Below are 17,733 nucleotides of genomic sequence, written 5' to 3' on the forward strand. Positions count from 1 at the left end.
GATCTTAAGTCTCCATTTGCAGCCGTGATTCCTTTCACCTTATTGCTAGATCTGCTGCTGCAGCTGGATAATTATACTTGAGTATCCCAGTGTGACCTTGTAGTGTCAAACTTATCTCTTCATCTGCCTCTTTCCTTCACAGAACTTTGCACAAAACCAACAATGTCTTTTCCTCTTTGCTCAGATTAGAAGCCTTGCAGGCATCTTTGACTCTCTTCCTGTCCAATGCTGTGTTGGCTAGTCAAGTACCGAACGCCATGCATTGTTCCTTCCAAAGATACAAAAAATACTTCATTCCTTCTCTTCCTGATTATTCTCACTGTCACCAACCTGGCTTGTCACCAGTCTCATACTTGGATTATTCCTTCAGCGATCAAACTTTAAATCTCATCTCACCAAGCCATGTGCTGGCCAGATGCATTCCCTACAGCCTGCCATTGATTACATCTTCCTTCTGCTCACAAACCTTTAGTATATTTCTCTGTTTTCAGTAAAAATTGAATCCAAACCTAGCCTGGCTTAAACTAGCTCTTTTTCCAGCTATTCACCTTCCTAAAACTTCTTTTCCAGCTGATGCTTTGACTCACGATTTCCTGATCCCCCTTCTTTCTCCAGTCTCTTTGCTCATGTTTGTGTCCACCCAGGCAGATCATTCACCCTTTCCTACCCATCCATGTGGCTTCTCCCCAGGTTCACTATCTGATGAAGTCTTACCTCCTTTGCCATGCTGCCGTCTCCCTTACCTGCACCTTCCCCTCATAGCTCTTACTTGTCTAGATAGGCAGTCTCATGGTATAACTTCTTCAGGGTTATGACCTTTCTTCTGATGGTGATAGCTTGACTGATTTTCAGTTCTTTAATTTTTACATAGTTATATATACAGCTAGACCGTAAAAATCTCCAGGGCAAGGGTCTTTGCCTTACCTGTATGCTCTATAATACTTAACAACACAGACACTAAAATAGAAGATTTGTGAAGGCTGGGATCTTTTGTCACTTTTATTCAGTGGTAAGGCTCTAGTATCTAGGATAGAACCAGGTACCTGATAGGCTTATAGTAAATATTTGCTAAATTGTAGATGCTCAGTAAATGTTTGATTTAATTAAACTGTGAATGCATTAAAAGTTGCTAGTGTCTCATACTTACTGTGACTGAGAGATATTATAGTGGGGAAAAAAAAAGAGGGGGGTATGCATTTTACAGCCAGAATCTGTTCAACAGTGCTTGACATCTCCTTCTAAAAGAGTTGTTTTCCTGCAGATATTAATGAATGCCAACTACAGGGTGTGTGCCCTAATGGTGAGTGTTTGAATACCATGGGCAGCTACAGATGTACCTGCAAAATGGGATTTGGGCCGGATCCTACCTTTTCAAGTTGTGTTCGTAAGTAATGATCACTTTTTATTCCTTTTTTGGATCAGGTTTTTTGTTTTGTTTTGTTTTGCTTTGAGAGGGTGTGGGAGGAGAATCTAAAAGAAGGTAACAGCTTGGTGGTCAACTGAATATTGAAAATACGCAGGAAGATGTCATTAAAATAATAAAGGGGATGAGGTGGCCTGATATACTGGAGTAAATCTATGTTATGAAGGCTTTTCATTTTTATTGTGTTCAGAAGGAAATGAAAGCTAAAACTCAAGAAAAAGAGCAGGCATACAGAGGAAAGATACTTTAATGCAAAGAAAGCAGTTGATTAAAATTAGCATACCCAAGAGATGAAAACAGATTTTTCCTTCATGAGTATTTTAAGCATTATTTAGGAGTTAAACTTTGTTCCAGCTTCTGTCTTTAATTAGTCCAAATTCTGAGTCACTTGTGTTTGATTTAATGAGGTTTCACTGTACTTTCTTGGTTGGAAGAGTCTGGGAAATAGTTACCAAGGCCCTGTGTTTCAAATGTTTTATTCGGTTCTAATTTCAAATATTCTATTCTGTTGTCCTTAAAAACCACCAAAATGTGTCCCTAAACTATTTTGCTTTATGAATCTGTCTCTACGTTTTTTCTTCTGGGTAAGGATAAAGATCCTCCATCAAACCTTCTGTACGTTCTAATACTGGTATAGAAAATGTAGTTTCTCCAAAAAGACACTCTTGCCACAAAACCAGTGTAATCATTACAGATCACCTGACGATTAGAGATGCATGCATTTTAGATGTAAAGTGCTCAAACACAGAGTTTTTTTTAAGACTACTTTATTTATTAAGATGAAAAGTGAAAGTGAAAGTCACTCAGTCGTGTCCGACTCTGTGACGCCCTGGACTATAGCTGACCAGTCTCCTCTATCCATGGAAGTGCTAGGCAAGAATACTTGAGTGGGTTGCCATTTCCTTCTCCAGGGGATCATCCCCACCCAGGTATCAAATCCTGGTCTCCTGCATTGCAGGCCATTCTTTACCATCTGAGCCACCAGGGAAGCCAAATTTTTAAGGTACTTGTGCCCATTATTACAAAGTAGGTAAACACAACAGATTTTTCAAAGTCATATACAATTAAATATTAAACATTTTAAACTAATGCATGGCAGAAAGTTGTCAAGATAATATTATGAGCAATTCATTAATTTTTGTCTTGCTGGATTTCTATTTTTATTTAACATTTTTTTTTTAATGTGGCTCCAGTATTTGTTATTTGGTGTCTTTCTGATCCCCAGTTTTAAATTTGCTGTGTCTTCAAGACATGTTTTTTTCATGAAGGTACTATCATTTGTTTTTAACTGTGCATCTCTTAACTCTGTGCCCTAAGCTGATGGATAGACATGGTGAAGTAAAGACAGATATAGTAAAATAAAATGACAACTTCATTCATTGCTTTTAGATGAGTTTATTGAGGGTTTTGGAACATTGTTACTAATTACTATTATTTTCCTTTAAAACCTGTCAAATGCAGATTAGGAAATTTTGCACGTAAATTCTTTCCTCCATGTCCTTTCACGGACAGTTCTGATCATGCAGCAGACAGACACCTGCTAATTATAGGGCTTTTTTGATGGGTGGAGAAATCAGACTGTAAAATTACACTTGCATACATGGTACATTTGCAAATTGATGCAAGGATTTGGAAATTTCATGCCAAAAAACATTGTTGAAAATATGCAGATAATTTAGGGATAATTTCTGGCTGACTGGAATTACATTAGTAAGTATTATAAATATATTTTTATAATTTAAGCATAAAAGATTTTTAGAGTTTGGGTATAGAGTTGTGAATATTTTTTTCCCATTAAATTGATTTGTAGTCTGGTTAAAATGGCTATGTTGAACGTTGTAGATTAGGTAAACTTGGAGGACTGGTCACAAAGTGTTTTATTTGACTAGATCTGATGTCTAGAGCTAAGGGCAGACATCCAGGTTTTAATGAGATTGCAGGAACCTGCCAATGAGATTTTGAAACACTTACACATTTCCTTAGCATTTATTTTCCTTGTCATTGGCCAGATAATACTGAACATATTAAACAGCCATCCGCTCATATTTGAAAAATAAATAATTCAATTTTATGGTTCAGCTACAACAGCTGAAATGATAAGTATTAGGAGATGTTTGTTGCTAGTTAAGTGTTCCAGTTTAGAGTTTGAAGTTAAAACTTGGGCTCTTACCAGCGTTGAGTGGGCAGATTTATTTCTTTTTCCTCTGAATTTACCACATGTAATATCACAGAAATATGTAGAGTCCTTTAGAATTTGTGACTTGGTTCAATCTAGTCCGATTTGTGGGTGAACTATACTTTGAACAAGTCGATGGGGGAAGTCCGAAGAGAAAGAATGTCTTGAGAAAGAAGGAGGGGAGAAGGTGATACTTAACAACGTGTATGTGTATTAGTTGCTCAGCCAACTCTTTGTGACCCCCTGGACTGTAGCCCGCCAGGCTCCTCTGACCATGGGATTCTCCAGGCAAGAATACTGGAGTGAGATATTTACAATACAGGGGTGAAAAATACTGGCAGGATGGTGGTACCTTTGAAAGTCATGGAGGAAATAGTAGGAGGAGGCTGGGGGCCACACACGTACACTGATGCACAAGGGCCCTGGGCAGAGCTATTTATCCTTTGAAATAAATGCTCTTGCAAGACAGAAAAACAGCCTTGGATAGATGGTGGAAGCAGATGGAGGTGACTGGCCGCTTTTGCTCAGGCAGCATGAATTTAGGGCATATCCAGGCCGTAAAAGGTGTGGCTGACTCTGTGAACTCAAAGAAATGGACTTGGCAGTGGCCGAAGAGCAGTGGGAAGCTCTCCCTGTTCTCGAATACACTGAGGTGAACACCCTCAGAATTCCTTGACTTCAGCCAAAGGTTGCAACCACTCCACTTTCTCTCCTTGCCCGCTCCCTGTGCTTGACTTAGCCAAGCTGAAAGAGGAAGGTAGAAGGGGTCTGGCCTTGGCCGCCTCCGACCTCTGCATCTGTGAATCAGGGCTCTGCTGCAGTAGCATTCTCTAGACCTGCTTCTACCTATCTGTGGGGAAGGCTGAAACCCAAGATCTCTCAGAGCACATCCAAGAAAAGTATAATAACCTGTGAAGAGTGAGTAGGGAAGCTTTCTGACTTTTTAAACGGCAATTAATTTTCTTCAGACACTTGAGACCTCTTAGGATGAATGCTGGGAAGGGTGTACCCACCGGTTCAAAGTGAATGAAAATCACCCAGTTGTGTCTGACTGTTTGCGACCCCATGGACTGTATCCTGCCAGGCTCCTCTGTCCATAGAATTCTCCAGGCAAGAATACTGGAGTGGGTTGCCATTTCTTTCTCCAGGGGATCTTCCTGACCCAGGGATCGAACCCTGGTCTTCTGCATCACAGGCAGACTCTTTAGCATCTGAATTCTGAGCCTGCATGTTTGCCGTTCCGTTATATCCTTGGCCAGTATAAAGGGTTAGAGAGAAGATGGGCTCCTACCCTAACTCCAGAAATCACGAGATGGCGAACATATACCTTCAAAAAGCCAGTTATATTCATGAACACTGTTTCTTTTTAGTTTCTTCACCTTCCTTGAAGAGATAAGAATTATTTCACACAATAGGAAACTGAAGCCAGGAGAGTTTAAGTAACTTTTCAAGATCATGTAGCTCATCCTTGACATTTGAGATTATAGAATTGGGTTTCGTGCCTTAAATTTAGGGTTCTAGATCAGGAATTGGCAAATAATAGCCCATGGGCCAAATATGCCCCATTGTCTGTAATTGTAAATAGTTTTATTGAAACACATTCTGTCCATTCATTTACATACTATCCACGGCTGTGAAATAGCCGTTGGCAGAGCTGAGAAGTTGCAATAGAGACCATATGGACCACAGAGCCTAAAAAGTTTGTCTTGTTTTTCACAGGGAAAGATTTCTGACTTTTGGGCTAAATCAGTGCTGTCCAATAGAACTTTCTGTGATGATGGAAATGTTCCGTATCTACATTGTCTGAGGTGATAGATACTAGTCATAGGTGGCTGGTATGCCAAAGAGATTGAATTTTTAATTGTATCTGTCTTCAGTTTTTTTAACTTTTCATTTTAAATCGGAGTATAGCTAATTAACAATGTTGTGATAGTTTCAGGTCAACAGCGAAGGGACTCAGCCATACATATATACATGTATCCATTCTCATCTAAACTCTTCTCCCATTCATAGGCTGCCACATAACACTGAGCAGTATCTCATTTAAATTTTATCAAAGGAGCAGTATGTGGGCAGGGGCTAATGAATTGGATCTCATAGTTCTAGACGCGTTTTTGTAAAACTGATTGGGTAAATGACCACCAAGATCTCTCTGGCAGAGAGAGCAAAATGGGCTTTCCTTCCTGACCTGGTGGTTTTGTCCATGGTAAGATTATTCTTCCCTAGAAGTGAGACTGGGAGCCTCTTTGTCACCCCTGACTCTCTCATCTCCCTTAGTCTTCAAGAAAGTCATTAAATCTTCATAATCTGTTTTATGCTTTTTCCTTTCCTCCAGCTTCTGCTGTGGCTATCTCAGCTTAGACCCCTAGTTTTCCTCACTTAGTGACCACATAGCATCACGGCCTTAAGATTACACAGAGCTGTGCCCAGTGTTTGCTCCCAATAAAAGCAGTAACAACTCAAACTGTGACACTAGTGTAGGAATCTTCACTGTGTACTTACCAAGTGCCAGGCACTGTGATGAGTACTTCGTATGGATTACCAAATATCATAGTTACAGGATCTCTGGGAGGCTTGTATTGTTGTTCTTCCTATTTGGGAAATGAAAAGATTGAGGCACAGAGAGGGTAAGGATCTTTCCAAAAGTAACACAGCCTATAAGCGGTAGAGCCCAAATTTGAAACTCTGTCTCACACCACTAGCTGAGCCTTTAATCAGGAAGAGGAAACTAGTCTAAATTGATAGGAGCAAGTCATATATTCAAGTGGAGCCACTATTTAGTCTCACTGTATAATAGCTAGTCTGACTCTGCAGTGGCCTCAGGGTCATTTTTAAAAATTTTATTCTCCCAGAGTTGATTTTTAATAGCCCATTTCCTGAAAAGGCTCTTACCCAGTGGCTCTTACTTCCTTAGTAAGTCATCTGTTGGACTCCTCCTAACAGTGTTACCTGATTCCCACACCTGCATCCCAACACTCATTCCACTGGGACTCTAAGCTTTAAAGACATGAAACTCTGATGTAGAATTTCCTCCAAGAAGTGAGTAAGGATACTGGGTGGTTGGGATGGGGGAGGAGTAAAACAAACTAGGAGAGACTAGCTATCTTCTCAGTCTGTTCTAGTTTTCAGCTTCTTCCAAGTACCAGATGTATTTATGTCTGTTTAATAATGTTTGAATCGATCAGAGCAGCATGCCTTTGAGAGTGTTACAGAGTTGGTTGTACAACCCTATAATTAACTCATAAGCTGTTTAATGTATAATTGGGGAGCTTAGCTGTGATAACCATAGTGTCATACCTTCTTACTGTGGTTTGTAATGGGATCACCATCAGCATTGAATATATGGTGATGAGTCAATACTACACTTGGGTTTAGAGCTGTATGTTTATTACTTTGGAAGATTTTTCCCATGTCTGTTGCCAAGAGCAAAAGACTTGTTTTCTTGACTTGACTGATTGTGGTATTTGCGGTAGGATTTATGCTTCTGATTTATGCTTTTCCCCTCTATACAGAGTACCTGAATCTGTGTACCCTAGTCTTAGCAACATGCCCTGCAAAAAAATAGAATCTGCAAAACCCATATGTAAGATTGCCTACATATATGAACTGTGTTTAGTGTTTCCTGTGGAAGTATGGGTTGGCAGCAGTCTGCTGCAGGGACAAGGGCTCTGCGTGTGGGTATGGCATAAGTCCTCTTGGAGGAGGTCTCCATTAACCCCACCATAGAGCTGCCAGAACTTACATAGGACTGGGAAATAGACTCTTGGAGGGCACAACAGATCCTTATGCACCAGGACCCAGGAGAAAGGAACAGTGACCCCACAGGAGACTTGCCTGTGGGTGTCTGGGAGTCTCTGGTGAAGTCATGGGTCAGTGGTGGCCTGCTGCAGGGTTGGGAGCATAGACTGTAACAGTACATGCATTGGATCTTTTGAGGGAGGTCGCCATTATCTTCATTACCTCCACCATAGTTTGGCCCCAGGTAAATAGCAGGGAGGAAACAGAGCTCCACCCAGCAACAGAAAAATGGATTAAGGATTTACTGAGCCTGGCCCCACCCATCAGAACAAGACCCAGTATCCCCCTCAGTCTATCTCCTCAGGAAGCTTTCACAAGTCTCTTATCCTTCTCCATCAGAGGGCAGACAACTGAAAACCACAATCACAGAATACTAACCTAACCAAAAAAAGCAAGAGAGTTTCAGAAAAAGATCTATTTCTGCTTTATTGACTATGCCAAAGCCTTTGACTGTGTGGATCACAATAAACTGTGGAAAATTCTGAAAGAGATGGGAATACCAGACCACCTGACTTGCCTCTTGAGAAACCTGTATGCAGGTCAGGAAGCAACAGTTAGAAGTGGACATGGAACAACAGACTGGTTCCAAATAGGAAGAGCAGTACGTCAAGGCTGTATATTGTCACCCTGCTTATTTAACTTATATGCAGAGTACATCATGAGAAACACTTGGCTGGAAGAAGCACAAGCTGGAATCAAGATTGGCAGAATTATCAATAACCTCAGATATGCAGATGACACCACCCTTATGGCAGAAAGTGAAGAGGAACTAAAAAGCCTCTTGATGAAAGTGAAGGAGAAGAGTGAAAAAGTTGGCTTAAAATCCAGCATTCAGAAAATGAAGATCATGGCATGTGGTCCTATCACTTCATGGCAAATAGATGGGGAAACAGTGGAAACAGTGACAGACTTTATTTTTGGGGGCTCCAGTCACTGCAGATAGTGATTGCAGCCATGAAATAAAAAGATGTTTACTCCTTGGAAGAAAGTAGTGACCAACCTAGACAGCATATTAAACAGCAGAGACATTACTTTGCCAACAAAGGTCCGTCTAGTCAAGGCTATGGTTTTTCCAGTAGTCATGTATGGATGTGAGAGTTGGACTATAAAGAAAGCTGAGTGCTGAAGAATTGATGCTTTTGAATTGTAGTGTTGGAGAAGACTCTTGAGAGTCCCTTGGACAGCAAAGAGATCCAACCAGTCCATCCTAAAGGAAATCAGTCCTAAATGTTCACTGGAAAGACTGATGCTGAAGCTGAAATTCCTGTTTCAATACTTTGGCCACCTGACGCGAAGAACTGACTTATTTGAAAAGACCCTGATGCTGGGAAAGATTGAAGACAAGATGAGAAGGGGATGACAGAGGATGAGATGGTTGGATGGCGTCACTGACTCAGTGGATGTGAGTTTGAGTTTACTCCAGGAGTTGGTGATGGACAGAGGCCTGGTATGCTGCAATCCGTGAGTTCACAAAGAGTGGGACATGACTGAACGGCTGAACTGACTGACTCACTGACATATATGAACCCATCAGCATGCTTTGTAATCCCTCCTCAGTATTCTTTCCCATTTCCACCAATCTTTTAGCAATCTTTGGGCAATACTCATTTTCTTTTTTTTTGAGTATAGTATAAATCCTTTCGATGCAATAGAATGTTTAATCCTGTTTATCATATTTTAAATAATAAATGTAGTATACTAACATTAATGAATTATCCTTTACAACCAGGCTTCCCATCTATGATTAAAGATAGTACTCATACAATAGAAACACCAGTGTTGCATCATTCTAGGTAGCGTATTGTTCCTGGGTTTATAGAAGTGTTGAATGAAATAAGTGAAATTGCCACTAAGTCATTTAAAATGATAAAAGAATAACAGATGACTTAGGTATTACAATAGAGGCCGTTTTAAATACCACATCCTATTAGAAATCTGAGGGAGGCATACATTAATACTTTTGAAAATTTGAATCATAGGAACATCAGTAAAATTTAGGTATGTAACCCAAGGCTTTTCACTGGCTTCCTCCTGGGTTTTCTTCCATCTTCAAAGGAGCAGATTTTTTACTAGTCAGAAGCTTGTGTGTACTTGGGATGAGGCAAAATGTTTGGTTACAACATGGTCTGATGTTCCGACACACCAACAGTTGAGTTTTAAGTGTAAATAGAATTTTTTAATAAAAAATGAAGTACATTTTGAACACCTCAAAATGATTAGTTAAAAAAAAATCTTTATAAAAATAAGTACAGCAGTTGAGTTTTGATGACTTTGGAAGCCGATGATTCTTATTCCCTTAAAGACCGCCCCCTAACTTGAAGTGCTTTGGAAGCTGTCATGGAAAAAGAACGCCAGTACCCCAGCACTTATAGAAAATCTTGGTGTTAGGAAATGAGGGAAGAACAAAAACCTATAAAAGAGACCTTTCAGGAGAAGATACCTAGGAATTAGCTATTCTTCATAGGATAAAATGCCTGAAAGTTTACTTACTTGTGTATGTCGTGCCTGGGAGTCTCAGCTAGAGGCTCGCTTGAATGAACCAGCCATCTCTTATCATTCACTTACACACCAGTATACATACTAATCCCTTGGAAACTGAATTGCTGATTGGGAGTTTGGGCAGCAGGCCCAATGTGCTACTTCAAAGTAGAGGCCTTGGCTAGGAGACCAGGGTGAGCATAAGGGGAATGGTACCTGAGATAGTGTCACTGCCCTGGATATGCAGGTGAGTGGACACAGGGAGTGAACATGGATAAGTCAGTGCAAGCGGCCAGTGTCACCATTTCCCAGTGTCCAGGGTTTGGAGAAACTCTGCTCTGCTTTACATGGCCCTTGTTCTTGGGATCTAGAACTTAATGCTATTAGTGTTATCATTAAGCCCTGCCACATGTGAAATGGCTTCTCTGTTGGCTCAGATGGTAAAAAAGAATCCAGCTGCAATGCAGGAGACCCAGGGTTCAATCCCTGGGTCGGGAAGATCCCCTGGAAAAGGGAAAGTCTATCCACTCCGGTATTCTTGCCTGGAGAATCCCATGGACAGAGGAGCCTGGCAGGCTATAGTCCATCGGGTTGCAAAAAGTCAGACATGACTGGGTGACTAAGCACATAGCATGTGTGTAAAATAGGCTCTTGTGAGTCGACCCGACACTGTTTCTATGGAAATATGTGTTGTGAATTCCAAACACTTTGGAGGAGAAATTTTGGAGCAAAATCCTCAGTGAGCTGACTATATTAGAACTATGTATATGTTCTTAAGATTATACAACCTACTTATAGAAACAGACAGACACACACATACACATATATGTGCTATATAAATGATGGTCATTCACTTCAGAAATTTACTATCCTTTTGGAGGTAATCACTATTCTCTTACATTTTGTTTTACTTCTGTGACCTTTGATTTTTCACAGCTGACTGGCACAGACTCCAGAAAGTGAGTAGGAAAAGGAAGAGAAAAGACTTAAACGTCTCCCTTTTACCACATTTTGAGTAGTTTTGGGCAAACTTGGCTTTACTAGAGGAGCTAAGTTTTGAAGGCTTAGGAAGGTGTCCTCGGCTCCCCTCAGTCCACTGCTCCCATCTTCCTGTTCACTCATATCTTTCTTTCCAAATATTTTTGGTTGGTTGAAATTCTGTGACTAAATAGTGATCAAGATGTGTTCAAATGCCCTTAAGAGGATGGAGATACCTGGTTTTATTAATAAGGAAGGCTGACATGTGTTTTGTGTCTACTCTGAACCAAATGTTTAGCATATGATAAATCTAGTCTATACATTGAGCTTGTTACTTATAAGTCAGGGGATTGTTGAAGCTCAACTGCTGTATTAACATTCTCTCCAGAGGTATGGAGCCAGCAGGGTGGGTGGATAGGAAGGGATTTTGAAGGAATTGGCTCACATGATTGTGGAAGTTCAGTCAGTTCAGCTGCTCAGCCATGTCCGACTCTCTGCGACGCCATGAACCACAGCACGCCAGGCCTCCCTGTCCATCACCAATTCCCAGAGTCTACCCAAACTCATGTCCATTGAGTTGGTGATGCCATCCAACCATCTCATCCTCTGTCATCCCCTTATCCTCCTGCTCTCAATCTTTCCCAGCATCAGGGCCTTTTCAAATGAGTCAGCTCTTTGCATCAGGTGGCCAAAGTATTGGAGTCTCAGCTTCAACGTCAGTCCTTCCAATGAACACCCAGGACTGATCTCCTTTAGGATGGACTGATTGGATCTCCTTGCAGTCCAGGGGACTCACAAGAGTCTTCTCCAACACCACAGTTCAAAGGCATCAATTCTTCTTTAGAAAAAGAATTCTTCTTCACTCAGCTTTCTTTGTAGTCCAACTCTCACATCCATACATGACCACTGGAAAAACCACAGCCTTGACTTGGCAGACCTTTGTTGATGAAGTTTTGTCTCTGCTTTTTAATATGCTGTCTAGGTTGGTCATAACTTTCCTTCCAAGGAGTAAGTTCAGTTCAGTCAGTGTGGGCTGGCAGGGAAGTGGAGTCCCAGGGAAGGATGAATGTTGCAGCCAGAGTTTGAAGGTCATCTGCTGGCAAAATGTCTTCTAACTCTGAGGAGATCAGTCTTTTCTCCTAAGGACTTCAACTGCTTGGATAAGGACAACCCACATTCTAGAGTCATCTGCTTGATTCAAAATCTGTTGACTTAAATGTTAATCTCATATGCAGAATACTTTCACATCAACATTGAGACCTGTCTTTGACCCGATATCTGGGTTACCATGGCCCAGTCAATTTGGCACACACAAATCATTGCAGTTAGTCAAAGTCACTTTCCTGGGTTATGCTGCTGGCAAGTGGTAGACCTACTATGTGAACCCAGGTCTGTCTGGCTCTAAAAACCCTTGCTCTCTTCACTGTGCTATAATACCTTCATAGAGTGAGGTTGTTTCTTGTAGCAGAGATGTCAGTCCTATTGTGAGAATGAATATACAGCTTTGAGGGAAAAGGGAAGTTGATTTGGAAGCTCCAAGTGCTAGAGCAATTGGGTAAGGGAAAGGCAAATTGGGAAAACCTCATTTGGCCAATAGTGCAATAGAGAAGAGCTCATCTTTATGTAGAAGAAAGAACTGAGAGGTGACCATCAAGCTTCGTGTATACAACAGTGTTGACTTGGCCTGGAATTGGCCCTGTGAAAACATTCTCCATGCACATTTACTTTAGAAAGTGATCTTTGTGAAGACAGGGATGTGTCTTTCTCTCTCACATTCACCTCATTTGCCCCGTAGCTGTTAATTTAATGAAGTCTCATCTACATTTATAGAAGAATCCGAATTAGGACTTAGATGTTGGATGGATATGGGCTGATGTGCTTTTTAAGATGTTTTCTGAGGTGTGAGGATGTCGTTTGTTCCTTCTCTGGCGTGCTTTCTGGCTGGACAGGGGGCCTTGTGTGGCAGTGCCAGTCAGAAGCTGCTCTCGGCCTCTGATTTCTGGTCGCTGGTCTAGAATGAGACTGGATGAGGCCCTGTAGGCTCTCACTGTCCTGCAAGTGAGAAGAGTAACAGTTGACTTGTATCAATTATGTTCAACACCTTATTTTCCATGGTACTTGGCTATTCAATAGATGCTATCCTAAAATATCCTGTGTGTGTGTATAAAAGTCGCTTAGTCGTGTCTGACTCTTTGCAGCCCCATGGACTATACAGTCCTTAGAATTCCGCAGGCCAGAATACTGGAATGGGTAGCCGTTCCCTTCTCCAGGGGATATTCCCAGCCCAGGGATTGAACCCAGGCCTCCTGCACTACAGGTGGATTCTTTACCAGCTGAGCTACCAGGGAAGCCCCAAATAAACTCTATTATGGCTAAATACAAAACAGCAAATGAAATCGTAATTTTGACAGTTAGATTTATTTAGGCAGGTTTATTTTGGTTGCAATGATTTATTTACATTCATGCACACATAACTGATATTTTTAAATTTTAAGTTCTAATTAAAGGATCATATACCTGATTTTTAACACTAGCTAAAATGGAAGAAGGAGCCAGACAATGACAGGGACGTTTGATATCCTGACTCCTAAGACTCAATAGGTCAGCTGACCCTAAATCAGGTAGGGTAATGCCCTACATCTAGATAGATTTATCCTGAAGTATGGCTCCTAATCGGAGAAGGCAATGGCACCCCACTCCAGTACTCTTGCCTGGAAAATCCCATGGATGGAGGAGCCTGGTAGGCTGCAGTCCATGGGGTCGCTAAGAGTTGGACACGATTGAGTGACTGCACTTTCACTTTCATGCATTGGAGAAGGACATGGCAACCCACTCCAGTACTCTTGCCTGGAGAATCCCAGGGATGGGGGAGCCTGGCGGGCTGCTGTCTATGGGGTCGCACAGAGTCCGACACGATTGAAGTGACTTAGCAGCAGCAGCAGCATGGCTTCTAATACAAACTTTAAGGGTCCTTTTAGTATTGATGTGAAATGTCGAACTGGTTTTTGTCATTTCTTGGGTGACATCAGGCCTTATCTCTCTGCTTCAGCGGACACCCCTGTGATCTCGGAAGAGAAAGGGCCGTGTTACCGACTTGTCAGTTCCGGAAGGCAGTGTATGCACCCTCTGTCTGTGCACCTCACCAAGCAGCTCTGCTGTTGTAGTGTGGGCAAGGCCTGGGGCCCACACTGTGAGAAATGTCCCCTTCCAGGCACAGGTAAGACGTGCCCCGGCATGTGCTCATTCATTCCCGGCCACACAGGATGATTTGGACAGCATGGGTTCTTTGTGGTTTCTGACTTTAAATCACTTATTAGTAATACAATGTGTTTTTATCCTTTTGAACAGACCATGAATGTACGAGGTTGAATCAGTGGAAAAAATTACATGCAAAGAGCTTTTCCCATTTGTGTGTAACATTAGACTTCCTTTTGGATGTTAAGAAGAGCCATTGCTTTTTATCCCTAGTTGCTGTCCCTAGTTTCTGCTGTTTAAAAGTGCGGAGACACCGGAAGGCCGTGTGGGGCTTGCACTTTCTGATGAGTGGCTGTTCACTGCCTGCATGGTCACTAGACCTGATGTAGGTTAACTCTTTTAACTCATGTATTGAATGGGTGCCTGTCAGGTTCTATCAAGAACATCATGCTTGATTTCTCCAGGTGGAAATGGAGAAAATTATATTCACAATTGAATTTATGCTATGAAAATTCATAACTCAAGGGCAGGTCCTCCTATGAACTTCTGGATGGGAGCTGAATATAAGAAGTGATGATTCTTTATCCTTCAGCTGAGTACATAATTGCCTAATGCTCTGAAAGCATAAATTTATCTAAATGCCTTACGTATCTCAAGGCATCACCAACTTCTCATGCAGGATCAAGTAGAGTTAAATGGAAGAGAAAGAAACATACCTGCAAATACTGGGCATAATATTATATATATATATATATAAAAGAGTGGTGTACCTATTTCACTGACATGAGGTGGGCATAAGACATCTACCTGATTTCTTGTTTGATAAGGTGGTTCCCATCTATGGAAGTGCGTTCACTCTCAAACATTTAATGTCTTATGCCTATAACTTACACTGTTGCAGACAAGTTTTAAATATAAATGTAATTATCACAAGCCACTTTGGTTGTTGCCTAGGATCAGAAAGAACTGGTGAGGCAGAGATAGTATAATGTTGATGATGTTTTGGTATACTGCGTGACTTGAGACATTTCCAGAAGGCCCTAGTAGCCTCCTGAGGAGTCTGATCTACTCAGTATTAAAAAGTAATAATCAGTGAAATTAATGATCTTGATAATTCATAGACCCATTTCTCTTTAAGTTCCATTTTGATAGCTTTTGTAGCCCTTACATGAAGCATAAATCAAGAAAGGGAATGTAACACAGGAAGATTTTCCCATAAAGTAGAGTTACTAAGTTTGAAAATAATATTAAAGATAAAATTTGGATACTTAACCAGTTTTTTATTATAAGATGATTTTCACAAAAGTAATGTTTAGTTATTTCATATACCTCAAGTATTTGATAGAAAAAAATTTTCTAGAAACTTCTGTCCTTTCACATGAAAATTGTATTTCATAGTTGAACGTAAAACTGAGCTTCTACCATTTAATGTGTGATCCTTAGAAAAACAGTATTTTAGCATGCTTTAAGGAGTATTTTAGAGTTTTATTTTTACTGAGAACTAATTTTAGGTCCAGAACATTCATAGGAGATCTCTTGTTCAGTGGAAGTGAAAAGTGACTTATTTTACTTTCAGTTTTAAAGGTAGAAATGAAGGAGTTGACTGTAAGCCCCTTGCTGTCTGCATTTGGTAACTTGCCTCCAATACCAACACCAAAGAGATGAGGTGGATTTTTCCTCCTCAGGCCACACATGGCCTTGCCTCCCTTGTCTTCCCCCTTGACTTATTCCTGATGATTATGCAATGAAGGTTAGGAAATCACATGTGCCCGGCTGATATTTTTTAAGTGTACAAAAGCACTTTCCCGGCAGGAATAGCAGTTAAGGATGCAGAATATCTCCTTGTCCTCACAATAATTTGACCAGTTGGTTGTGGTCTGGTTTTTGCTCACTTGTCACCCCTCCCCTTGAAAATAACTACATTCTAACTTGGTGTTTTTCCCTTCATTTCTACCTGTCATCCTTTTAACATGTGTCTTTGACTGGCTTCATTTTCACCATCCTGAGAATATTTCTTCAAAACCACTTGCCCTTTTCAATTCTTCTTAACCAACCTCTGCATATCAGCTGATACTCCCCACCCTGGTTTCCTCATCTTTGGTTTCTTCAATGGGAATCAAATTAGGATGATTTCAACACCTCATTTCACTCAATAGTGACTGCTTTTTCTTTTTTAACCTTCTTGCTAGTCATTTAATTTAGATGTTACTGAGTTCCTGGTTAACAGTTAATGAAATTAGACCAAAGCAAGAGTGAAAAGTCTGATTTCTACTGATGTTATACCCTCCTCTGAGATATATATATAATCTATATAGTATGTTCTGTACCTAAAAATCTCATGTATTACATATATTTTATGTGTAATACATAGTGTGATAAAGAATATTAAATATAAAATATATGTATACTATCTCTTAATTTGTTGCTGATATATATAATTTGATATATAAAATATGTGCTCTATATATAAGATTCTGATTGTGTAAGATAAGGAATTAACAGATGGAGAAATGTTAACTAGAAGAATTGAGTTTTTTTCCTATAAATATGCAAGTTTGAGAGAAATTCAAGCATTTTGCATCTGTTCTTTAAGTTTTTAAATGTAACTATAAATTAGTGATGATTTATTAAGCGATATTCATCATGCTGTTTTCCTCTGTGTATAAGTTTGCACTTTTAGATTTTTAAAAGGAATATTTTCCCATCCCAAATCTAGCTGCTTTTAAGGAAATCTGTCCTGGTGGAATGGGTTATACGGTTTCTGGCGTTCATAGACGCAGGCCAATCCATCACCATGTAGGTAAAGGACCTGTATTTGTCAAGCCAAAGAACACTCAACCTGTTGCTAAAAGTACTCATCCTCCACCTCTCCCAGCCAAGGAAGAACCAGTGGAGGCCCTGACCTTCTCCCGGGAACAGGGGCCAGGAGCGGTGGAGCCAGAAGGTGAGAGTGGAAATGGATCGTGGAGCTAGTCATCTATCTTGTGTGTCTTTGGTTTCCCTGTATGTAACTTCTACAATAGGGCCTTCAGCCTCGGCACTACTGACAGTTTGGGGTGGATAATTCTTTGATATGAGGGGCTGCTCTGGGCATTACAGGATGTTTAGCAACATCCCTGACCTCTAACCTCTACTGCCAGTAGCACCCTCCCCCTCCTGGCTGTTACAACCAAAAAGATGTCCAAATATCACTAAATGTCCCCTGGGGGAAGAATTACCCCTGATTGAGACCCGCTGCTCCAGAACAATTGTGACAGTATTCCATGACAATCCAATGACATTGTCATATGTTTGGGGGCTACTTTTTCGTGCTGTTTACTCCTGGATAGTGCCTTAGATTTTTCAGGGAATAGCCAGAACTCGCTTCTGTATCTAGAGAACTGTTTAATAAATATATGTTTACCTTAAAAAGTGGAATCCACAGGCTTGAAGCATCAACTGAGCTTCCATGAAATAGGAGGGAAGTCACGGATAATGGGCAGCAAAATGAAGGAAGATAGGGTCCTTGAAAGGGATTTTGGAGAGAGTTCACCTAGTGAAGTCCTTTGATTTGCATGTTGAGAACTGGAGACATGGAGCAACTGACTTGCAAATGTCATACAAAGAGTATGTGATAGAACCAAGAACACATCTTTCCCAGGAGGTGGTTAAGGCCTTCTTCTCCAGAAGGAGACTAGAGACAATT

At 40.8% G+C, this 17,733-nt stretch overlaps 1 protein-coding gene across 7 annotated transcripts in view; it reads left to right on the plus strand.

Moving 5' to 3' along the window:
* Positions 1 to 17,733, plus strand: part of LTBP1 (latent transforming growth factor beta binding protein 1) — a 456,133-nt gene that overhangs the window by 288,669 nt on the left and 149,731 nt on the right. For 4 of the 7 annotated variants that reach the window (XM_018055104.1, XM_018055103.1, XM_018055102.1 and 1 more), the window contains 3 exons: positions 1,262 to 1,384; positions 13,903 to 14,070; positions 16,765 to 16,992. In XM_018055104.1, coding sequence (XP_017910593.1) covers positions 1,262 to 1,384; positions 13,903 to 14,070; positions 16,765 to 16,992 — 519 coding nt within the window. The remainder of the gene's footprint in view (positions 1 to 1,261; positions 1,385 to 13,902; positions 14,071 to 16,764; positions 16,993 to 17,733) is intronic. The other 3 variants (XM_018055105.1, XM_018055108.1, XM_018055107.1) reach the window with 1 other exon arrangement.

The sequence above is a fragment of the Capra hircus genome, chromosome 11 (genome assembly GCF_001704415.2).
Source record: "Capra hircus breed San Clemente chromosome 11, ASM170441v1, whole genome shotgun sequence".
NCBI lineage: Eukaryota > Metazoa > Chordata > Mammalia > Artiodactyla > Bovidae > Capra > Capra hircus.